Source organism: Panthera leo, chromosome A1 (genome assembly GCF_018350215.1).
Source record: "Panthera leo isolate Ple1 chromosome A1, P.leo_Ple1_pat1.1, whole genome shotgun sequence".
In the NCBI taxonomy this organism is placed as follows: Eukaryota; Metazoa; Chordata; class Mammalia; order Carnivora; family Felidae; genus Panthera; species Panthera leo.
This window is the reverse complement of record NC_056679.1, coordinates 116,157,846-116,182,123: the sequence shown is the minus strand read 5'-3', so window position 1 is coordinate 116,182,123 and position 24,278 is coordinate 116,157,846. Positions and strand designations below refer to the sequence as shown.

The window sequence follows — 24,278 nt, the reverse complement described above, 5'->3', positions numbered from 1 at the left end:
ACCCCTTCTGGGGACCGCTCCAATCACCCAGTGGAACATCAGGCCCACCCTGGGCCAAGCAAGTGGTTGGAAGGAGTAGATTAAAAACAAATGCACCCCAAGTACACAGGTTCCTCCTGAGAGCCCCTGCCCTTCCCTTGTGTCACCTGGAGACACGCCCACACCAGGTGAGGCCCCCAGCCCATCCCGGAGGAAGGAGGAAGAGCCTTTCAGGGAGGTGGGCAGGAAAGACCTTCCACAGGGTCCGAGAGGCCTCTGAAGTGGGACGCCGGCAGCCTGCTCACCTGGCTCAGCATCCCTGGCTGCTACAGGGGGGTCTGCAGCCTCTCTGCAAAGTGGGCTGGTGCCGAGCCAGTGGTTCTGAGTGTCCCCACACACCAACCAGCCACCAGCACATCGGGGGAGCTGCGAGCTACCAGCTTTGGCAAATTACTCGACCTAAACCTCGGTCTCCTTGTTTATAACATAGGGGCAATAATAATAGCGCCAACCCTCATAAGGTGGTTTTGAGGATTTAGTAAGTAGACGAACTATCCTGGCACATAGTGGGCACTTAATAGACATTAGCATTACTGTGGTCCGGAGAGGTTAAGTAACTTGCTTAGAGTCTCAGGATTCAAACCCAGGTTCCTTGGACTCCAAAGCCTATGTTCCTGGGAGGTGAGGGAGGTGGTTTCAGGTGCCCCAGGCAATGTGGGGTAAGAGCAGGAAGGAGTGGGGAGGCAGGGAGAGAAACCCCCCCCCCCCCAGGGCAGGGGAGGGGGTGATCACCAGAGCCCTGGCATCCCTTCTTGCCAGCCTGAGCCACAAATCTCTGGTCAACTCTGCCCCCAGGAGTCTGTGGTGCCTGCTCCCTCACCCACTTGGACCTCTTGGGCTTGCCCCCCTCCCTTCTTTCTTTTTCCGGGCCGAGTGCAGTAATCTCAACTAACAAAAGTGACCATGGCTACTCTGACGTGTGTGTGACGCCGACACTGGCCAGGCTGTGCCCCGTCAGTGTGCCAAGCTGAGCTCCGGCCCCGTCCCACGTGCCAGAGTGCACTGGCTCTGCCACCAACTCCCCTCTCCATGAAATACCCAAGCAGCCGTCACTTTTGAGACACGAATCAAGTGTGTTATAAGCACAATGAACAAGTCTAGGACAGATAAGATCTTTGCATTACGAGTGTTTGAAATAGCTACAGGGGTTGGGGGTGTTGAGGATGGAGGAGCTGTAGAACCTTCCGGAGCCCATCCTATTCCTTCCCCAGCTCTGGGAGGGTGGGCCAGGCCCTGGGGCAGAACTGGGCTTAAGATGAGCAGGAGATCAGGGGCGCCTTGATGGCTCAGTCTGTAAAGTGTCAGACTTCTGCTCCTGTCATGGTTCATGAGTTTGGGCCCTGTGTTGGGCTCTGTGCTGACAGCTCAGAGCCTAGAGCCTACTTCAGATTCTGCGTCTCCCTCTCTTTTTGCCCTCTTTCAAAAATAAATAAACATTAAAAAAAAAAATGAGCAGAGGTCAGATGGGCTGCAGAGTGCTGAAGGTATTGCCCAGTAATGCCCTGGGGGTGAGCTGGTGTGGTAGGGCAGGAGCAATGTTGGTCCAGCTTCATCCACCCTGTACAGGCTCTGGAGTCAGTCAGACTGGGTTTGAGTCCTGACACTGTCACTTATAAACCACGAGGCTGTGGGAAGTCACTTAACTCCTCTGAGCCTCAGTTGCCTCGTCTGTAAATTGGGGTTAATTAAATGCTCATTAAATTAAATGTGAGGATTTAAAAAGACAACCAATGAAGAATGCGCAAGCATCGTGCAGACACCAAGCAAGCCCTCAGTACACAATCTTCTCTGCTGTGGCTGCTGGTACTGTCATTGATGACGGCTCTGAGACAAGGCCACACTGAGTTGCAGAGTTTGGCCAGCCTCCAGATGGGGGTCAGCCAGGTCAGCAAGGGGAGGTTCCCTCCCTACGCAGTCGGCTGATGACACCAGGTCCTTGGGCCTGTTACAGAAAGCTCAGAGGTTCTGGAAAGGGGAGTCACCCACCCCAAGCTCACCCCCAGCATCCCACCCCTACTTACCTGGCCAACCTGTGAGGTGAGATGGGGACCCCTTCTCCTGAGGGAGCCTAATCTGTCTTCCTTCTCACTGATTCTCTGTATCTAACTTTTGCCAATGCCACAGACCAGTTCCGGGAGCCAGGGAGAGAGAGGGGAGAAGGTGTGAGCTGAGGGAGGGGTGAGGAGATAGAGGAGGTTCTCCAATGTATAAAGAGGGAAGGAAGGGGGCATCTCTGTCTTTTTAATCTCAGGCAGAAATTGGTGACATTAGGTAGTGTACTTAAGATACCTGTCCCTATACCCTGCCACCCTCCTAGGAAAAGTGCTGCCCTCAAAAGCATGACACTGTTGGGGTGCCTGGCTGGCCCAGTCAGTAGAGCATGTGACTCTTGATCTCAGGGTTGTGAGTTCAAGCCCCACGTTGAGTGTAGAGATTACCTAAAAAAAATAAAGTCTTCTTGTGTTTTTTTTTTAAAAAGCATGATACTGTTAATTAAAGAATGGAAGCTTTCACAATGAAATAAAAATTATTAACTGAAAACAGAGTCTGCAGTCCAGTTGGCCAAACAACACCCCATTTCCAGGGCTGGGGGCTGTTGCTTCCATATCCTAGTGTCTGTCCTCCCTCCCAGTCTCCCCTGAGAGGAGGCCAGGGCTGGGCTGGTGGAAGGCAGCCGTGCTAGCTTGCGCTCAGGTTGAGGCTGAAATCTTGCCTTTGGGCCCTTTCTAGAAATATCAGCCCGAGCAGGGGCCTCCTGAGAACCTGATAGCTCCAAAGTCCTCTTCCTCAGGCAGGATTTTCCAGCTCCTCCTACATACAGGTGGGGCCTCTGACTCCATTTCCACCCCACTCCCCTCCATCCCTACCCAGTTGCCCCAGAATCTGGAGAGGGAAAACTCGGGCCTCCAACCTTCTGAGGGTCTGGAGGAATCTCAGAGGACCTGGGAGCCCCCACTCCAGCCTGGCTGGGCAAGGAGCAGGCAAACTCCCGGGGGGAAATTGGCCTTGGCCTCAGTGCATAGAGCCTCTGGAACTTGCCGATCTGAGCTTTGATTAGGCTGGAATGTTCCCGGTCCGGTTCACAGTGATGTCCACGGGGAGACTGTGGGAGGGTGTCTGGCTGTTCCAGGTTCCTCAGGCTTGGAAACTCACAAGCCCTGCCTTTAGGGTCTGTGATTTCTGGCCTGACCACCCACAGCCCTCTCCTCTGGCCTCTTGCCCCACCTCCTCACCCCCATTTCTCAGCTGCCTCAAAAGGACTTAGGCTTCCTGGTCCCTGCTTATAATGCTCTACCTCTGGTAGAGGCATAATGCCTCTACCACTGGTTATCACTTTTGTCTCTCTAATTTAATTCCTACTTTTTCTTTAGGATCACCTCCCTCCCCCCCCCCCCCCCCCCCCCCCCCGCAACCCCAGGAAGCTTGCTGACCTCTCCCTCTCCCAGGCTGGGTTGGCTGGCCTTCCACGTCACCTAGCACTCATGCTGCATCTCCAGAGTAGGTGCCTTGTAACGTATCTGTCCCCTCTCACTACTGCCACCTGTCTGAGGACAGGGCTGGTGCCATTGCTGGGCACACACAGGACTTGCGTGGGGGAAGGTGCTCCCCTGGACTCTGTGAGTGGTGATCAATCTCATTCATGGCTTTAGGAGTTCACAGTTTATCGTGGATGTGGGGGGTGGGAGCGGAAGTGACTCCTGTCTCTTCTCTAAGTCCTGCATTTGAGACCCCCTTTCTCTTTCCTTCAACCCCAGCCTTGTCATAACCTAGTAAGGGCTGTGGAGGTGGTGCAGCAGAGAAGTTAACCACAAGGCCACATGCCAGTTGAAGGACCTTGAGCCGGGTTTCCTCTTCTGTAAAATGGGCAATTATGACACCTTCTTTGTGTCGCTTTAAGGACTGCATGTAATAATCCCCAGAAAGAGCCCCTTCCCTCCCCCTGGCTACTCCAGACAAGGGGTGACTCTCTTTCCCATAGGTCTGTGATGTCCTCTGGAGAGGGGAGGGAACCCTCTGGTTGCTGGTTGGGTATCCTATTTCCCCCTTGTCCCCACCCTATCCCCTCTGTAGGGCCACGCCTTCCCACAGTGCAGAAGCCAGGGCAGCTCTGGGACCCGTGGCAGTGGTGTCCAGGGGGAGCTCCTGGACACATGGGACCAACAAGTGGCTTCTGTGGCAGGCTCTCTGCCCACTTGTGTCTGGCTTAGGGCTTCAAAGGCACCTCTGATCTTATGGGTGAGTCCTCAATCTCATGGCTGCCTGCCTGCCAGGTGCCAAGGTTTGGGAAATCACTACCTAGGCCCAAGGTGGAGGGCAGAGTCAGCCTGGGCATCAGGGGAGCTCAGCCACCGGAAACATGGGCAAGCTGCCACCTTCCTGCCATGATATCTGGAGGCCTCACTGCCCACCATCAGGCCACTAGCCCCAAGACCAGAAAAACAATTTGTGTGGAGGCAGGATGAACTTGACCAAAGGTGGAGGCCAGCATGGCACCCACCCTCTATCCAGTGCTCCTCCCTCCACCAGCTCAGGGCCCTAGGGGATATATGTAGGAGGGATGGATGGTACAAATCCTGGAGACAGACAGGTGTCAGTTTTAATCCTAACTGGCTGTGTGTGACCTTGGGCTAGTGACTTCATTCCTCAGAGTCTCAGTCTCCTAGATTATAAAATGGGGACAATGACAGCACATCTCTCTTAAAAAGTTGTAAGGACTGAATAATAAAATTCACATAATTCATTGAGCTCAGAGTGCACATATCAAGTGAATCATAAATGGTGTATTACTATTATTATTTGTGTTTCCAGGATACTTTAATACTGTCCAGCCTAACAGAGTCAGAATTTCTTGAACATTTATAATACCTTACAAAGGAGCTCAGTGAACTGAACTGAGAGGAGAAAAGGGCCCACCAGGCTCTAAGGCAGGGTCAGCGCTCCTTCTGCCCCTACCCCTTGCCTGGAGGCCCTAGTGGTCGTGCCATTGTCCTTACCATGTTCAAAAGCTCAGGGAGGTCTTGTTCCATCTTCTGCATGTGGGAAACTCAGACAAGTGGGCAGCCCTGCCATTCAAGGGCCAAGAGCCCTGGCCTGGAGGCCATGGGGGACGCCAGCTGCTCAAGAGTGGGGTGCGACGCATGCCTGGCCAGAAAAGTGATAACAATGGTCACACCTTTGCTCAGCGCCATGCTCCTGGCTTTGCAATGAGAATTCTCAATTTTTCTCTCCACAAAGGTGACTCATGGGCAGTGACACCAGCAGCAGAAGCGGCCCCTTTCCCTGTGCTTGGGGTCTCAAGGGCACCAAAATTCAGCTGCTTTGTAGCAGAGAGGAAGCTGAGAGACCCAGTTCCCTTACGGCCTGAGCCACGGAGTAAAGCAGGTCCATGTAGCTTTCCCCTAGATCCCAGGCTTTGGCCTCACAAAGGGGAGCCACCCAGGGGGTTACACCTGCACCCTCCCACACATACACATCAGGCTCATCCACATCTGTAAAGATGCAGATTCCATCTTTACATTCCACAGTGGCCCCACATCCTGAAGCAAAATGCAGAGGACATGGCTGCCTGAGGATCCAGGCCACCTCATCTACTGAAGGCTGCTGCTGGTTAACCTGTGGCAGTGGCACTGGCACCTGCGTTCAGCTGAGGGACGCTGTCATTCCCAGGCAGGCCACCCTGCAGTGCTCTCCTGATGACACCAAGGAGGCATGAGAGAGAGGCTATCCCCAAGGACGGACATCAGTTGGTGGCCCTGGCCACACTGTTGCTCCTTGAGCTGAGGCCGGAGTCGAGCTCCCACAGCGAGCAGCGCTCCCCCGCCCCCCAGCCTCCAGCCATGGGTGGTATCGGACTCCCTGCTGCCATGCGGAAGGAGCAGAGGGATCCTCAGCTTTCCCTGAGCCAGTCTGAAGGTGGGACGGGCCATGGAGGGGCTGCCTCTTGCCTCTGTGCCACGGTACTGGTGTTCCCAAGGGAGGCCCCCTGGGTGTCTGGGCAATGCGGTCCTTACCTGGAAGCAGGGTGGCCTGTCCCACCCAGCTGCAAGCCAGGATGCCGAGTGGAAGAGGAGCCAAAGCCAGGTGGGTCCAGGTGTCTGGAATGGCTGTTTTGTTGGATGAGTTCCAGGCCAGGGGCTTTGCTGCCCCTCTCCTGAGGTATGGAGCGTGGGGACTTATCATGGCCAGCCCTTGTATAATGAGGTGGCCAGAGAGCCGGTGGAGTGGCAGGGAGTGTGAATATGAATGTGCCCAACTTCACTGCTCCTCTCCTAGGGGTTCTTTTTTTAAATGCCACAGTCCAGCTTTTCCGATGGAGCTCAGGAGGCGGGGCCATAGTGGCCCCACATCCTGAGGCTCCACCCCTCTATGGCCCCGCCTCCTGAGCTCCACCCCTCTACTGGCCTGGAAACTTGAGTCAGTGGCCATGTGGGACACTGCAGCCTCCTGGCACCACTTAACAGGCACCAAGGAAAGGTGCCTGGCATCCTCAGAAACAGAGCCATGTGGAGGCCCTGGCAGATTTTTTGGGTGTGGAGGTGGGGGACAGGGTCTAGGAAGGAGCATTCTGGAGGAGCATGTTTCAGGAGGAAGGTAAGCACCATACCAGATTCCAGTCTGCTCCCTCCTTCTGCCCCTCCCACTCGGACTCTCTCCCTACCCTGTTTACACATGCTTAAAGGATCCTGTGATTCTCTTTATCATGGCATATAATTCTTTCCCCTAAGTCTGTCTCCCCTATGGACCATGAGTCTATGAGGTGGTACTATGAAGATGGCTGGAGTTAGCTTTTCTTCTTCCCTGTCTCCCTAGTACTTGCCACAGGGCCTGGCACATAGTTGGTGCTTAATACACATTTGGTAAATAAATGAATTAAAGAATAAATTCCTCCATTAGACACCACGAGCTCTCTGAGGGCATGGACCACTTCTTGTGTATTTTTATATCCCTGCCCCGGGCATGGAGCCTGGCACAAAGTAGGTACCCGCTAAATCGTGTGGGATGGAAAATTCACCGGGAGTGAAAGTGAGGCAAGAGGAGCCTTTGCAGGTGTGTTAGTGAGACTCATACCTTTTTTTTTTTATTAAAAAAATTTTTTTAATATTTGTTTATTTTGGAGAGAGAGAGACAGAGTGTGAGTGGGGGAGGGACAGAGAGAGAGGGAGACACAGAATCCGGAGCAGGCTCCAGGCTCTGAGCTGTCAGCATAGAGCTTGACTTGCAAGCCGTGAGATCATGACCTGAGTGGAAGTCAGTGGCTTAACTGACTGAGCCACCCAAGCTCCCCGAGACTCATATCTTTATCCCTTGTCATCTGTGAGGCAGGGAGAACAAGGCTCTCTCCTCTAGGTAGCTCTCCTGGTTACAAAGGGCTCCCCAGCAGGGCTGAGAAGGGGAGGGTAGTGCTGACTCTAGAAGCACATAGGAGGAGAGCCTTGGGTGGGCTGAACTAGGGGTGATCTTCCAGGCAGGTTGTTGCATTCGGGTAAGTGGGGAAGCCCTAAGGGAGCCACGTGTGAATAGCACTCACTTCTGGGAAAGCTCCAAGAAGAGCTTGGGTAGCAGCACAGTCGGTATCTGGGCCAGGACCAGAGGTTGTGGCCATGCAGACTGTTCACCTGATACTACTCCAGAGCCTCCTGAGGTTGGGGACTTGGAGCCAGGGCTCCCACAAGTGCCACTCTTCAGACGTGAGGGTCTCATGGTCATATGAGGCTCTGGACTTCAGGCCATTCCTTGCCTTCACAGAGCCAGGAAGTCTCAGACACACATGGGGAACTGGACAGAGGAGCCACGGGTGGGATCCTGTGCCAGACTTGCGGCAGACGCCCTGCATTGTCAGCAGAGCATGAGCACTGTGTCCTGGGAGGCAAGGCTTCCTCAGGGCCACAGAATCACTCAGGCTTTCTGATTTCTGAGCCCACCTTCCAAGTCCAGATAAACTGAGGAGGAGGATGTGAGTCTCCTGGGACCCAAATCCTGGATACTAAACAGATTTTGGAGTTTGCACCTCAACCCCACATCTCAGAGCTTAAAAGCAACTTAGGTCATTTAGTGATCACCCCTCCTAGCTTACAAACCGGTGTGCTCACTTGGGAACCTCTCCCCAAAGGTTTGTCTGAGCATCTATCTGACCATCATGAATTAGAATAAGGACTGACACATGTCCGCCCTGGCAGTCATACTGTGGAAACCTGTGCTAAATGGTAGGATTTGAAACTAGAGCTTATGAGCAGATTGAGACCTCATTTAACACTTATTCCTTACTTTGAGGGTTGCAAAAACCCCCAAATCTAACCAAACCCAACCAAAATGTGGGTGACTATCAGGCAACTAGAGAGAGTGCTGTTTCAAAGACTCCTTTTGAAATGAACCATAAACTTGACTTTCTTTTATTCAATGACAGAAATATTTACCCAGAGCGGATGCAGGCTAGTGAGTGGACACAGAAAGGATTACACACGCGCGCGCGCGCGCGCACACACACACACACACACACACACACACACACAGACAACTATCAAGTTGGGCAGGGACATTTTTGATAAAGGCTGACTTGGGTCCCAAAGAATGATGCACTCTTTTTCTATGCAAACAGCTTATCATCCAGGGATGCCTGGCTGGTTCAGTCGGGGGAGAGAGTGACTCTTGATCTCTCAAGATCAAGAGTGAGTTTGAGCCCCATTTTGGGTGTAGAGATTACTTAAAAGTAAAACCTTTAGGGAAAAAAAAGATGAAAGATCCCCAGAAATGCCAAGGCCAGGGGTGGGGGCTAGGGAGGTATCCTTCCTGAGCCGCCCAGGTCTTAGGCTGCAGGCCACAGATTTAAAATACGGTCCTCACCACTAGCTGACCCAGAGCAGAGTCGACGTGTGCAAATGTAAACCCACTTTTTTGGTTTTGTTTTCCTAAAGCCAAACACGGCCGCTTCGATAGGAGACGGACCGCAGCCGGGGTGGCGTGTATCTCGGAGGCCGGCTGAGGTCCGAGTCGGTAGAGGCCCGCTCCAACAGGTGCAGGCGCAGAGCGTGCGCGCCGGCGGGTCTCAAGCACCCGGCCGACCGGAGCCCCCGCGCCGCCCCGAGCGCAGCAGAGACCAGCCCGCGCACCGCCCGCGGCCGATTCGGAGGAGTGGGGAGAAGGCGGGGAACCGAGCTACGTCCTCCCTTGCCCCATCCTTAAAAGCCAGCGTCCTCCATTTGCTGCGCCCAGGGTGCGGCCTACTCAGTCACCGGCCCCTCAATCGGGGCAGCCGTGAGAGCAGAGCCTGGGCTGCCAAGAGGCCGGCGGAGGGGCGGGAAAGGAACGCGGGGAGTCGGCCGGGAAAAGCCCCACGCGCGCTGAGCCGGGTGCGCTGGCGGCCCCGCCACCTGTGCGGCGCCCGGCAGCTGCGCCCAGCCCAGCCCTGGGGCACCTGGAGAAACCGGAGCCGGCCTGAGGGCGGGGCTACAGTTAGCGGCCCGGCCGGGCTGCGACAGCAGCGGGAGCAAGAGGCGGTCCTGGCGGGCGCGTCTTCCCCGGCCAGGCCTCTCTGAGCGTAGCGCCCGCGCCCCGGACGTCCCAAGGGTGGCCGGGCACCTTATTCGCCCCCTGGCGGCGCCGGGGATTCGCGGGGCGGCGCCGCCGCCACCGCCGCGGAATGAGCTGTCCACAGCAGCACTGGGCGCCGCCCGAGGTCCCGTAAGAATCAATCCGTCCCGGGACTGCAAACCCGGAGGCAGGCCGCCCTTGGAGGAATGGAGGAACGATGGAACGCGGCATCTATGAGGTTTGGGACTTCCCCTGGAACCAAGTCCTCCATATCCCGCGTGGGCTTCTCCACTAGCATGATGACGGACACCCAGGGACCTCATCCCGTACTGGTCCTCCCTCCCCTCACCCAATCTCTCTGGAAATAAAAGCCACCCTCCCATTCTCATCCATTCTGGGAAAGGTCCCCGTATCTCCCCTCTTTTCTGCAGTGATCTGACAAAGGTAACCTTGGCAGACCTAGCCACACTCGGACCTGCCACACCCAGACCTTAGGGCAGGCGGAGAGCTCTGAGGCAGGGCTACGAGGTTATCAGAAGATCAGCATTCAACCTGGTGCCCACTGGGAGCCTAGCACTGCCCTTAGGTTTTGTAGGAGATAAAAGTCCTCTTGCCCTCTAGGTACTTCCAATCTCAGAGGACAAACACACTCAGGAGACTATTGGCACAGAAGTGGCCCGGCAGCAGGAGCTCCAGGGGGAGAGCATGGTGAGAGCCGGCTGGAGTATGAACACTGGAGCCATTAAAATTTTCCCAGTGGACAGTTATTTGGAAGGAGAGGGAAGGTGGTAGAGAGGATAGATATTCCTGGTCCAATCTGGAGTGGAGGGCTGGTGGTAGGAGAGTTAGGGTGGTCAATCCTAGAGGCCCTGGTAAAGGCTGGCTTCTGCAGTGGGAAAGACAGAGGGAGAAGGAAGAGCTGGAAACTGGAAACCCCTCTGGGGAGCAGCAGCAGAGTCTTGCTCTGATATGCTGTCTAAGGAAGGATGCCCCTTGCACGGTTCTGAGGGGCATGTGTGCTGGTGGGAAAGCAAGGTGGTTGGGTCATACACTACCAAAAAAAAAAAAAAAGAAAAAAAGAAAAGCTTGGGTTAGATGTAGAGGTTTTTGCCAGGAAGGAGGAAACCCAGGTTATGGAAGAGAGAGAGAACAGATGCTGGCGGCAAGGTCCTAAGGGGAAAAGATTAAAAAGAGTGAGGGGAAGGGGCCAGTGAAGCAGCTCTGCGAGAAGCGCCAGGCTGCCTCCTGGGGAAGAGGAAGCCCAAGGGCAGTAGGCTGTGTGAGGGACCAGCAGGGGGCGCAGGGGCCTCAGAACCTCAAGCCTACTAGAGCTGCCTATAATTGATAATCTGGCTGTGGTGTTTCTTCCCCCTTGCCCATTCCCTTCTCCTTATCGAATTTATCTTAGGTAATTGGAAAGACCTTTTTGTGGCAAACCCAGAATGAAACCAGAATGAAACAGGAGGCCTGATTCGGCCCTCCTGCCCAAATTTGTCCAAGTCTTACGGCTGCTGGGATCTTGCCTCATTTTTGACTTAGAAAGCCATCTATCTGGGAGCTGGAGACAGACAGACCACTGGGTCCTGTCTCAGCAGCATGACTTCCCACTTGGCCTTGGCTTCCAAAGAGGCCGATCCATGCCTGGAGCTGGGCTGTTTCATGGTGACCTTTCAACCTGACTCTGGAACAGGCTCTGCTGGGGCCATGAGGGCAAGCCTAGCAGACAGAGACTGAAGAGCCCAGAAACACAGGCACTGGCTATGTTGGCACTTCCCCGAGGAAGATGGGGGTAGACAGCCAGGAGAGTCAGGAGCTGGCTGTCTAGAGCTGGTAACTGCAAAGATGGCTTTGGGGAATGGGACTCCCCTGCAACCCAAGAGTCAGCCGGGGCAGGCTGTATATGATCCTCCGACATGGCAGCCCAAGAGGAGGCAGAGGGAGAGGACAAGCACTGTCACCAAATTCTGCCACAGTGAGTGCTTTGTCACAGCACTCCACAGGAGAGGGCCGAAGGAAGCACCATTTGGAAGGGTCAAAAGTCTTCTGAGTAAGAGTGGGGTAGAGTTCTGGTGTGTGCACAAAGGGCTCTCTGGAGAAGCGGAAGGGTTCAGGCCTAGCAGGGACCACATAGGCCAGTGCCCCCTTGCCCAGGTGTCTTTCCCTTTGCAGTCCAATCACAGCTAAAAGAGAGCTTCCATTTACTCATGCTCTGCATGAATTCCTTCAGGGTTAGCTACTCTCCACTTTCTCTCTCTTCTAGCAGGGGCCTATTTTCATAGGGAGAAGCATGCCTGATTTCTTCATACATGATGCTTATCTGAGTGCACCTGAGCGTCTGTATCCCGTCACATCTGCTGCCATTACCCCCTGCCCTTGGAATATGTCCCATAGGGGGAACATAGTCTCTCAGCCACCTTTCCCTGCCACTCCTTTTTAAAATTTGCAAGCACAGGGGCGCCTGGGTGGCTCAGTCGGTTGGGCATCCGACTTCGGCTCAGGTCATGATCTCGCGGTCCGTGAGTTCGAGCCCCGCGTCGGGCTCTGTGCTGACAGCTTGGAGCCTGGAGCCTGTTTCAGATTCTATATCTCCCTCTCTCTGACCCTCCCCCATTCATGCTCTGTCTCTCCCTGTCTCAAAAATAAATAAAGGTTAAAAATTAAAAAAATAAATAAATAAAAATAAAATTTGCAAGCACAGCTATCAATTTCTAAGTCCTTACTATGTGCCCCACACTATGGCAGGCATGTTAGTGCATAACCTCATTTGTTCCTCTTAGCTCAGAGATCCCTCATCCCTACTCTTTGGTTCCGGGTCCCAATCCCAGCCAGGTACAAGAGGTTGAAGTCTGTTCCCTAAGCTGATACAGAGGACACAGTCCAGTCTTGGCGTCACTCACTGTGGGGTGGCTCAGTAAATATTAATTAACTCTGAGGACAACTGCACTTTGACTCATCTCTGGCTAATTAAATAAACCTACCATGTAAATCAGCAAAGGGGACAAAGAGATATTAGGCTGTGCTGGAAAGAAATTGGGCTGAGGGACAGTTTGGCCTTAAAGTAGAAATCTACGTTGGCCTACTCTGGCTCTCTTTGCGTTCTTTAAAGCTAGGGCCAGAGTGGTGGGAATGAGGAATGTTAAACCCACTTCTCAGAAAAAGCCTCACCCCCTGGTGTCCCGGAGAGATGGGAGGAGGAAGGCAGAGCTACATGCCCACAGGGTCCTGCATGCCCAGGAGGATATGAGCGTTTTCTAGGGAACCAAGACAGAACTGCCCGGCCTTCTCCCTCTTCTCCCATTCCATCTCCATCTCTGAGGCTTCACATCCCAATGGTCCTGGGTAAGCTGTGGGAGACCTGGGGCCCAGGAAACACATGCCATGAAAGGCCCTTCCGATAGCACCTGGCAGTTTCCAACTGGTGGGGCTGCCAGGCGCCTCACTGGGCTCTGCTTCCTTTTGCTCCTTCCTAAAGAAAATGAGCCATGGCAATGTCTCAGGTTCTCTGGAGGCCCAGCTCCCACTCTGACTTAACCTCACCAGGCCTGGCCTCTACTCTGTCAAATAGGGGAATAGCAATGTCAACCTCACAAGGGGGAGCTGTGCACAAAGTAAGGGCTCAGTAAGTGGTAACTGATGATGATGATGATGATGATGATGATTGTATATGGTTCATAATAGCCAACTATATCCTCCAATAATGCTGGGCTGTCTTGAGATATAGTCAGGGTAGCTACTGTATTTGAGCCTTAAGCTTTCACTTTGAAGGTAACTATTCTTTATATGGAAAAAGAACATCATCTCAAAACAATGTCATGAAGTGAACAGGTAAGAATAAAATGAGAAAATGTAGGGGCAGGGGCAAGGGCACAGTGAGTGTGTGAGTTGCTGAGAAAGGATGTAACAGTGTGCCCGCTCCCCTCCCCTCCAAGTCCCTCCCTGCAGCCACCTGGGAGCCCTTGCCCCTCACAACTTGTGTCCCTCCTCCTCCCCTGGGCTCATGTTCCCACCGCTAGCATGGCTCAGAAGGTTAAGACCAACTCTGGGGGCCTGTGGTTCATAGCAAGCAGATCCCCACACTGTCCTGTACTAGGGAGAGCCACACCTGTCACCTTGGTGGGTCACAGGAGTTCTACAGGGTCCCCTAGATCTGCCAAGCAGATGCAAGACAAACATTTACATTCAATGCACTGGAAGAGATCAAATGTGGTTCTCAAAAAGCTCAGACTTGTAAGCTTTGGAGAAGGCCCAGGTTTGGCTCCTTTTAACTCCAAACAAATTCTTGTGGGATGTTGCAATTACTTGTGACAATCCCTCTCTCTCCCTGCCTAGGACTTTGATTTCAGATTTAGACATGTAAAACTGGGTGGCTGGCTGGGCCTTAAGCAACATGGGGGGTAGGGTGGGGAATTGCTAGGGAAAAATCTTTGCAGCATATCGTATTTGAAAGAAAGATCTCAAGGAATCAGACACTGTAGCTCTGTTTGTGTTACCAGAACTTTCTCCAGCCACTGGTGGCAGATTTTCTGTCCCTGAAATTGGTTCACTATGCTGGAGTGGCTCATTCTGTCCTTTGAGACACAAATGTCTAGGAATCACTTTCTGTAATGGACTTATGTTAGAATAACCTTCCAATCCCTGTAACAAATTCTGCAGTCCTTACCCTGAAATCTTATCCCCCCGCTAAGTAGCAGGTAAAGATTTGTCAAGGCCACAGGTGATATTTTAGTGGTAACTCGTGCTGACCTGACCCCACGGGAGCATGGAAGCAAGAGGACGTGATGCAGAAAGAGCCAAGTGGACGTAGTAATAGGAGAAGAACATGGCTGGACAAAGTATGTCTGGGTGTCGGGGCCCTGTGGACTTTCCGGGTACCAAGTATGCATGCAGACACTTTGGAAAAACTGCCTATGTCTTTGTGTTGCTATTGTACATTTCCTGAAAGCACTTCTGGGGGTGAGGCAGGGACCTGGACCCCATGTTAGGCTCCTGTTTTCCTACTTCCTGGCCACCGTGCCTGGCCTGAGAACCCACACAACTTTAGTTCTGGCTCCTTTGGCTTTAATGGTAGCAACAAAGTTGCTGAATACTGCTGTCCCTGGAAGGGTTTTGAGCAGAAGGACCTTCTTGCTTCACCCCTAGCCCTTTGCCAGTCAGCCTGATGTAGCAGCAGCCTGCCTCCTGAAGCTGGTGCACATGACAGAAATCAGGGATCAAAAATGGCTACGAATTCCTAGATGCTCTGTGGAGGCCAGGCTCGTGTGCAGAGCCATGAGTTGGTACCTTTTGGCAAATCAGTGGTAATAAACTCTTGCCTTTAGTGTGGGTAGTTGGCATAGACTCACTAATACTACTACTATTCCCTTAAATACCCTTTGAGTTCTTCTTTCTGTCCATCTTGTCGGGACAAAGCTTAGAAATGACGTGGAATAATATGAAAAGAGAGATCAGAATGAAGGCTTGTGTTTCAGGCCAACCAGATTCCCAGGGAAGTCCGACCAAAGGAAACATCAAGCTGTCCTAGTCTAGATAAGAAACACTGCAATTCCTGAGGGAGCGAGATGAGAAGGGAGATACTGGGAATGGGATGTAAAGGCAGGGAACAAAGGAGATGATAGGACAATCCCCCTGGAGCTCTTTGGAGTCTTGGAAAGATAAAGCTTGGAATGCCTGCGCAAAAGCAAATGCTCAAGTGCTTCACCCATATCTGAGTGGGAAGAGGGAATGAATAAGCTAGAATCATAGGACATGGCAATAGGAGGATCTGGTGGCAGGAGGCATCAGCCAAGGGCTGCTGAGGGGATTGCAGGAGTCAGCAGAAGAGAGAATGTCTCCACCAGAGGCCTTTCAGAACATAGCTGAGACATTCTGTCTCTGGATGAGAAGACTCAATACTGTAAAGAGATCAACTCTCTCCAGCTTGATTTACATAAGATAAAATTCCAATCAAAATCCTAATAGCACTTGTTAAATGAAACTGGGCAAGCTGATTGGAAAGTACATCCAGAAGGATAAAATATGTAAGAATAATAAAACAATTTGGGTGGGAAAAACAGAGGAGGAAAATACATTGTATCAAAACATACTGAAAAACTACAAGTGAAATGGTGTGGTACTGGTCCAAAGAACATGAAAAAGTTCAATGCAGTGGAATAGAAAATCCAGAGACAGTCACATGTACTTATGGGAATTTTAAATATGATGAGTGGTATTTCAAGTCACTGGGGAGAGGATAGCCTATAGAATGATTCTGGACAACATGTGACCCTCTGGAAAAAAAAATCTAGATTCCTAATGCACATCATGTATGAAAACAAATTCCAGATGGATTAAAGAACTAACACAGAAAGATAACTATAAGAGAAATACAAGAAAATATGGGAGAATATGTTTATTATCTAAGGATAGGGAAACCTTATTTAAAGACCATAAATACCAAGGCATAAAGGAGAAGACTGATACATTTGATCAGAATAAAAAGCCTCTGTATCACCCAAGGAACCATTAAGGTTGGCCTGGACTGAGGGGTGGCTTGATCTGACCAGGAGCAGACTGAGAGACCAGATGGCCTTGTCTTTCCCCTCACAATTCCTTCTCAGAAGTCAGGGTTCAGGAAGAAGCCAATAAACACCAGAGGATGGCCACTCCCCACTGTCCATCATCCTCAGAGCCCTATAATCAAGAGATAATTCAAATCATAGTTACTAGGAGCCAGTCAAAATGAATGGGTGAAGGGGAGCAGGGTACAGGAGAGGAGGTGGTGAAGCAAGATAGGAGGCCCTGGGTGAGGAACAGGAACAAGGCTGCCTCTCTGGCAGACGTCACGTTCTCAGTCCTTAGGCTCATCTTTCACAAAGTGGATGTGGCTCAGGCAGCTCCTCCCAAGACCTCATTTCCCCCGCACAGAGACTTTTGGAAGAGCATGCTGAGAAAATGTCACCTTGTGTGGGCTTTAATCACTTCCATGAGATGCCTCAGCTCTGTGGGGATCAGGGCAGTCTTGGGATGATGGCCCTTGCCCAGACCCCCAGTGGCAGCGATGATGGATGTGCCTATGTCCTTGGATGAGCTGGGTGGCCTTGCATGGTCTGATGGCCCCAAGTCAGAGGCCTGTGTCGTGGAGACTTGACTATTTCACGTTTGGAGAACAAAGCCCTCAAAACAAAGTGAAACTCTTGTCCCATGGAGCCTTCTTCAGACAATTCACTCTATGAGGATCAGGCTCTACTCTTGGAAGAGCCCTGGGAACCACTGTGCTCAGCCACTCTCAGTCTGTACTGCCCACTTGTGAGCTGACTCTGAGCTCAGAGCATGTTTGCCTGATTTAGGTAAGAGGACAGTCAAGTGTTAGGAAACCTCTACTGCATTCTGATGCCACCCAGTAAGCTGGGTTGAGGACATGGACCTGAGGTTTGAGAGGAGGGATAAAAGTCTCAGCAGGGAGGCAGATGCCATTTTCTAACATGAACAAGAAACTGCAACAAGGAATGATGGGTATTGAGAAAAAGTACGAGACAGAATCAGGACTGCCTAGAATTGGGGCATAGGCTCAATGATGGAATCATATTACAAGAAGCATCAAATAATCAAAGCCCCAAGTAGGCTTTCAGAAATGTTCAGGATTTGTAGGGTGAAGAGTAAGGAGTAAATAAACACAACTGGAAGTACAACCAAGGCACCTGACCCCTCAAGAAAAGATGCCACAGGGGTCAGGAGAAGCCACTGGTTTCCAGGAAGTTAAGAAATAGACCATGGGTCTTAGATTTAATGTCTTCAAAAGGAAAGGAAACAACTCTATATCAATGCACAAATTATGGCTGACTACCAACTATGTTCCTCCGGACTTTCAAGTGAGGGCAACATAATGAAATTCCCACCTCCCCCACCACTGTGACCACCAAAACATACCTCAAGAAGCACCCAACCCTGCCTCCTACTTCTGAGAGGACACCAGATCAGAACCCTATGTGGCATAAAATATGGCAGTTTAGAGTGCCTTATAATATCGTAACCACACTTCAGGGAAAAGAGGGGTTATTTAGCTATCTCAAAACCCCCAACTTCCTGAATGGATATAGCAGGCTCCAACCACCCAACACAGGTCCAATATGCAGGGTAGCTCTCTTTCCTCAAAGCCTAAGCAGCCCTTCCACACCCTTTTCACTAACAGTCCTGTCAATCAGCCAGGCTGAGGGAAGAAGCTTCTTAGAGACCCCTAGAGGAGGCTTCTATTTCCATTCTCAGATCAGGACCAGTGATTCTGAACCTATTTGAACTGTGACTTCCCTTGAGAGTTTTGAAGAAAACTATGGATCCTCTTCTTGGAAAAATGTACATTGCACATACAGGTAAAATTTTGTATAAAAACTTCAGCTTTACAGACCCCCCCAAAACACCAGCTTAAGAATTTCTGCCAAAGACAAATCACTCCTTTTCTTACGCAAGAGCTGTTTCCCAGGGCTGATTAACTGCTATCTTATATGTCCAACAGGTGAATTAATATTCAGCATTGACCTCTAGTCATCCCACACCCTTGGCAGATGGCAGAGTCTCTGCTGTTGCCTGTAGCCAGAAGGAAGCAGAGTCTCTAGACAGAGACCACATTTTGTTTTTTAAAAAAGCACTCTAATCCACCACCACCACAAAACCTCAGACACCCCAGGTCTAGAACAGAGACACTCAATAAAAGACCAAAATAAATCTGGTCCAGTATAAAACGAGGTCTGTGAAGAGAGAGCCACAGAGTGATCCTCCTTGGACTGGCAGGAGAAAGAAAGGTATGAATGAGGGTAGGCCTGTACCTAGGCTGAAATGGGAAGGGGTCAGAACGGGTTCCCCTCCCTTTAGCTGAATGCAGACTAGCTATTTATTCTAGAGGCATCTGCTCTTCTCATGGTTCCTCTACCTAGAATGCAGAGGCTGCTGGAGGCAGTGCTCCTACTGACTGTTCAAGTTCCACATTTTTCTCCCTTTTTCCAATAACAACCACAACAATACAATGACAATAAGGATAAGGATAAGGATAGCACTTCTTGAACATTACTGTGGCAAGAGCTGTGCTATAAGCTCTTGACATAAATTGTTTCACTTAATCTTCCCAACAATCAAATGAGGTAGGCACTATTATCCCATTTACAGATGAGGAAATTGAGACTAGGAGAGGTTAGGCAGAATTGCTTAAGGCACAGAGCTAGTGAGTGACAGAGCCTAGATTTGCACCTAGGCCTGATTTCACACCTGATACTTTTAACCCCCACGCTAGGCTCCTTCCCCAAAGACCAGGACTCACACAAAAGCCTTGGAAATCCTCCAGAGTGACAGCCTGGTCTCCAAGTCCTTGCTTCCCATTCCCCACCCTCTGCCCACCATGCAGCAGCCTGGTTCTCCAAGGATCCACTTTATGGAGAACTGGCTAGAAACCCTCAAATTCTTTCTCCTATTTCTGTAAGACTTTGCTATGACTGTATAACTCCATAGCCTGGAGCCTAAATTTATTTTAAACTCAGCTGAGCTCAGGAGCCCCATTTCCTCCTCAGGTTTAGAATCAAGAAGGAAGGCTCTCTTCTGCTTCTTCCCTTCAGAGTTTTTAGGGGAGGGGGTATGACTGTCACCACAACCATGTGAAAGATTGTGGGGGGGGGGGGAGAGGGCCAAGTAACAGAGAGTAGAAGAGTCAGGATTCAGTGAAATGTCACCAATGATATTGGTGCTCTATGGAAGCCATAATTCTCTAGATAGCTCCTACCCCTCAGCATTTAGAAACAGGGCACATCACTTCTCAGATGGCTAGTCTCCTCCCTTTCCTCAATTAGTAGATTCCAGGGAGATTAAGTGCCCAGTTTATCAAGTGAAAAGCCATTCATATGCTTAGTGGCCAAGGGGCCCCCAAATTCATGCTGAATGGCTAGAGCCCCAACTAATGATGCTTTGGGAAGCGTTTGAGGGCAGAGAGGGCATTAAGCTATCTGTTGAGTTCACAGTTACTGTCTTTTCCCCAGAGCCTCACCTAGAGATGAAAGAGCTAGGGAGAGGAGATACTGAGGCCCATACAGAGGTGGGAGGCACAGGATGCTAAGGATGCTAAGTTGGCAATAGGCAGAGAAAATCATCTCCTATTTAGGGCGCCTAAGTCACCTGTGGGCCAGCTGCAAGATAAAACAGGGGGACAATACTTGCATTCAAAGTGGATGAGGAAGTTAGCCCCAGAGGCACAGCTGACTTTCAGAAATGGCCTGGATTTGCTGGAGTCCAGTCATTTAGCTAACATATGTTTAGTGTCTGCCGTATGCCAGCCTCATCTGGACACTGGGGATGCCTCAGTGAGTCCTGCCCTCATGGCATTAGCCCATTGACAGAAAAAGACAATAAAGACAATCTTGGACAATGATAGGCACTAGGAAGACAAGTGAAAGAGAGCAGTGAGGGAGAGTGATTGGAGGGGCCATTTCAGTTTGGGTTGTCAGAGCCAGCCTCCTTGAAGCAAGAATGTACAAGCTGAGGCCTATTAGGAGAAGGGACAGCTGTGTGGAGATCTGGAGGGAAGTACATTCCAGGTGGAAGGAAGAGCAAAGCCAAAGACCTTTAGGTGGCAATCGGCTCCACACATTCAAGATGCAAGGAGATGACCCTATGGCTTAAGAGAAGTGAACAAGAGGTAGAAGAAAGGACAGAAAGCTGGACAGTTAGGCAGGGGCCAGCTCATAAGGGCCTCGACATCGTATTTACAAGTGGGCTGCTGTGTGGAGAATGGACTGCAGGGGGAAAGAATAGCAGTAAGGAGACTGGCGAGGAGGCAGTTAGGTGAGAAAATGGGCGACCACATAATTTGTCATCCAAACCAGGGACAACAGGTAGAGCCGGGACTGGCCATTGACAGAAATCTACCTGCAACTAGCAAGCTCCAGCCAGGACTGTCATAGAAGTTCAGCAGTTTTTAGCGGTTCTGTTCTGTCACGGAGCTTCCAGCTGTAGAAGAATCACTTTTCTGTTTGGTCCCAGGCTCCTGGGCTGCTGGCCCATGCCTGAACATTTGGGTTTTGCCTGGAGGCCGTGGGTTACAGTTGCAGCACATACATGGAGTACGCTCTTCTCCCTGTGCACCCTGGGCGACAACCAACAGTACACAGATGAAAGAACAAATAGGAGAGATGTGGCCACCCCTTCTGGAGGTGGTGTTGAGAGGGTGGAAGCCAGAGAGGGATGGACAAGCTCTAAGTTGCAGAGCAGAGATTCTTAACTTGGCCTCAGGGGGTCTGTGAAGCAGGTGAAAGGATCACAAACTTTCATCAGATTCTCAAGCCAAAGACTCCCAAAGACGTGAAGAACCTTTGCTTTAGAGAACTGTGGCTCTCACACTTCAACGTGCCATAGAATGACCTGGTAAGTTTGTTACAACAGGGATTTCTGGGCCCCAGAAGAGCAAAGCTAAGGTTCTGATTCAGTTCGGTGTGGAGTTGGGCCCAAGAATTTGCGATTCTAGCAATTTCTAAGGGAATACTCATGCTTTTAGGTCCAGGGACCACGCTTTAAGAATCACTACTTTAGAGGATACAAAACACATGAGGGCTTCCAGTTTAAATTATGAACTTCTCTTTTCAGACAAGAGTTCTAACAGATGCCACAGCCATCTAAACCACCCCAAGTCCCCAGGAATTTCATATTTTATTTTTGGAAGAGGCCCCTGGAGAGTGACAGACTCTGGACCTCCTCTTGGAGGTCAGGAAGCATCTGGAAAATAGCATTTTAGAGGATGCATGAAAGTGCCTTTAGAGACCTAAAAGCCCAAACACTAACTCTGTGCTAGAAACTACAGGACTAGTTGATCCAATAAGTAGGGCAATTACTGGTGAATAGGGAGGTTTGGGGAATCTGGGCTGACCGGGGTCCTTTCCTAGAGACTGCCTCCTGATCCTTTCTGAGCCTGTATCTGAAGCCAGATGGGCCGAGATAGGAGGTCTGCCTTAAGGAGGACAGAGTGTCTGCTGGGGGCTATAATCTGGGAAAAAGAAAGAAATCAACAACTCCACTAGACAGAATTCAAGGGCTTCATTCACAGAGCTCTTTGATCAAGCCATTGTGGTGAGGGTGGGAAAAGGCAGGAATAGTATTTAGGGCTGTGCTTAAACAAGAGCAGTGGAGAGAGGCCTAGAAAGGCTACTTGCCAGCTTTCCTCAGCCCTCCTCTGAGTAAGTCATTCCCCCATGAAAGGGGAGGGGGAAATGAAAATGTGGATTCATTCATGAATCAACCTTCAGAACAGGAAGTGTGGCTTTTGAGCTATACAGGGAACATAAGCTCTGCCATTCAGCTAAATACATCCTAAGGTGAGGCAAAGTCAGGGAGACTCTACAAGTTGAAGAGGAGGCAGAACCTTATGGGGAAGACAGTACACTAGAGTGAGACCAAGGATGTGCTTTGACATTGGCTCGCCAGGACTTGTGACTTGTGACCTGACTATGTGACCCTGGGCATGTTACTTAATCTCTCTGTGCCTTAGTCTCCTCTTCCGTAAAATGGGGGTAATGATAGTGCCTATCTCTTGGGTTGTATTAGAATTAAATTTAAAAATTTAAAAACCTAGATAAAAAAACTTAGCTTGGAACCTTTCATATTCTGAGCATTCAGTGTTTAAACAAATAAATAAAAAGTAGTGGGTCTGGAAAAATGTAAGATGGTAGCAGTACAGACACACCCTTAGTGTCACTGCCAGAGACCAAAAAAGTGGGGTAGGTTAGAGCTGCTGCCAATCTCCCCAGGAGAATGATACAGAAACTCCTGCTAGTTGGGGAAGGTGCAAAGGTGTGAACTTGGTATGCAAGGACAGTCAGGATTCCTAGGATGGTGGGGTTAACTGGACAATCCCATTGGCTGTAAGTGGGGATATCCCGCTCTTTTAAACACTGCAACATTCACTGACTCTGTTTTGTGACATTTCCTCATTGCCAACCTGAGTGTCAAATGGCCTGATTTGAAGAAATCAAAAGAAATAAAATCAGTGTTGGTAGGGAACTGGAATGACATTACTGAAAACACTCTGGAGATTTGCAATATGAAGGTAGAATCCCCATTTTCAGGGGGAAAAAAAAAAAAAAAGGCTCCTCCTCCTCCAGTCCCAGAAGTGTGGGGGATGGTGCTGCAGGGAAAGCGGTGGTGATGTGCGCTGGCCCTGAAGTTAGCTAGCAGTCAAACACTGAAAAAGAGATCTCTTCTTTCCTCTGATCCTGAATGAGCACAACCTCTTCCAAAACCCTGTACTCTAAATCAGAAAGTCCTGTCTGCTTAGAAAGAAACTGTTGCTGGAACTAGGAACAAGGGAGATTTCTAAAAACCACGCAAAAGAGCCAAAGTAAATGACACACCACATGGTTAAATAAAAGTTAACATCTATTAGAGGCGGGGCAGAGAAGAGATTGACAATTACATCACTTTAGAAAACAAAGTGCTACATAAAAATGATAAATAGTTCTGTTGAACATCCTGGGCACCTTTCTTGAGGGTCTCGAATGGTACTATAAGCTTTGTCCTGTAGTACAGACTATCCCAAGTCTGGGATGTTCCCCCTGTAGCCCTGCAGAACTTCACTACTTGCTCTTCAACATGACCACAGGGCATCTTTAACCATAGTCTCATCTGGAATCTTTAAAAGAGGAAGGCCACAGTGAGGAAGGGGCCTGGCTTCTGATTTTTAATCCTCTTATATTTACCACAAATCAAGGCTAGAGTTCCCACCTCAAGCTCCTACATAACTAGAGAGCTCAACTCTTGAACAGGGATCCAGGGGTTTGTCTGATTCCACCCAGAGCCCAGAAGGGAATCTGGTCTCCTGTTCGGTGTGTGACCCCTAAATCAAAGGCCCTGCAGAGCTTAGGGAAAACTTTTCTTTGCTCTGCGCCTCCTATGTCCAAACAGTGACACTCTCAGTTTTAAGTTTTCATACAACAAAGTTTCTGCATTACTTTTTATTGGATTGATGGTTGTCAGATGTAGAAAGGAGGGCCATTTTAGCAAGAAAAAAAAAAAAAAACCAGTAACAACAACAGCAAAACTTTCTTGGGATTCACCCAGGAAAGCCTGGAACTGTAATACTAGGATCTTGAGATATTATTATGGCCACACATCAGTCTTTAGAATGTAACTGCTGTCACATCCATTTAAATACCACTGAAAAATTTTCCATGGTGTGAATAAAGTTCCTGCAACTGCTTGTTCCAAGCCTCCTTATATCCAGCCTGAAGGTAAGTGAAAGCATGAGCAAAGATAAAACGGGGAGAAAGCCAGAAATAAAACTTCCAACCCTACTTCCCAAAGGTTGGGTGAAATGTCATATACCTAAGGCTGCCACTCCATTTTTTTGGTCCAATAAGCTAATTTCCTATAAGAAGACCCCATTAAAACTATTCTGAAGGATCACTCCTGCACATTTTCATTGGTAACTTCGTTCTCTGCCTACCACTCCACTCACCAGAAAAGCAGTTTTGAAAGGGTCTTATTTTAAAGCACAAACCTCTATTTTCTGCAGAGGATTCTCTTCATGTTTTGTTATGTACTCTTTTCTAGCTCTTCTACTAGCCTGAACCAATTTCAAATTTAAAACGACAGAAAACAAACAAACAAAAAAAAACTTCCATGGGAAAGGGGCATGATTTATGGGACAAGTTTTTCTTTCTCCTTGGTTGTGATGGCTGGGTTAACCATCATGCCGTCAGAGAATTTTA

General features: G+C 50.1%; 1 protein-coding gene across 1 annotated transcript; it reads left to right on the top strand.

Annotated features, from left to right (window-relative positions):
* Nucleotides 1-1,776: 1,776 nt before the first annotated feature.
* On the top strand, nt 1,777-9,839 carry LOC122230035. The gene is made up of 3 exons (XM_042955686.1): nt 1,777-1,923; nt 4,111-4,275; nt 8,952-9,839. The coding sequence occupies exons 1-3, from the start codon at nt 1,777-1,779 to the stop codon at nt 9,570-9,572; spliced, it is 933 nt and encodes a 310-aa protein (XP_042811620.1). The 3' UTR covers nt 9,573-9,839.
* The last annotated feature ends 14,439 nt before the right edge of the window (nt 9,840-24,278 follow it).

What these genes read in the sequence shown, in the direction of transcription:
- LOC122230035 (XM_042955686.1), top strand. Translation starts at nt 1,777, where the DNA reads ATGCGCAAGCATCGTGCAGACACCAAGCAAGCCCTCAGTACACAATCT. An exon ending in TCCAGATGGGGGTCAGCCAG is followed by an intron (nt 1,924 to 4,110) that starts GTCAGCAAGGGG and finishes TCCCCTCTGTAG; the next exon opens with GGCCACGCCTTCCCACAGTG. An exon ending in AGGCACCTCTGATCTTATGG is followed by an intron (nt 4,276 to 8,951) that starts GTGAGTCCTCAA and finishes GTTTTCCTAAAG; the next exon opens with CCAAACACGGCCGCTTCGAT.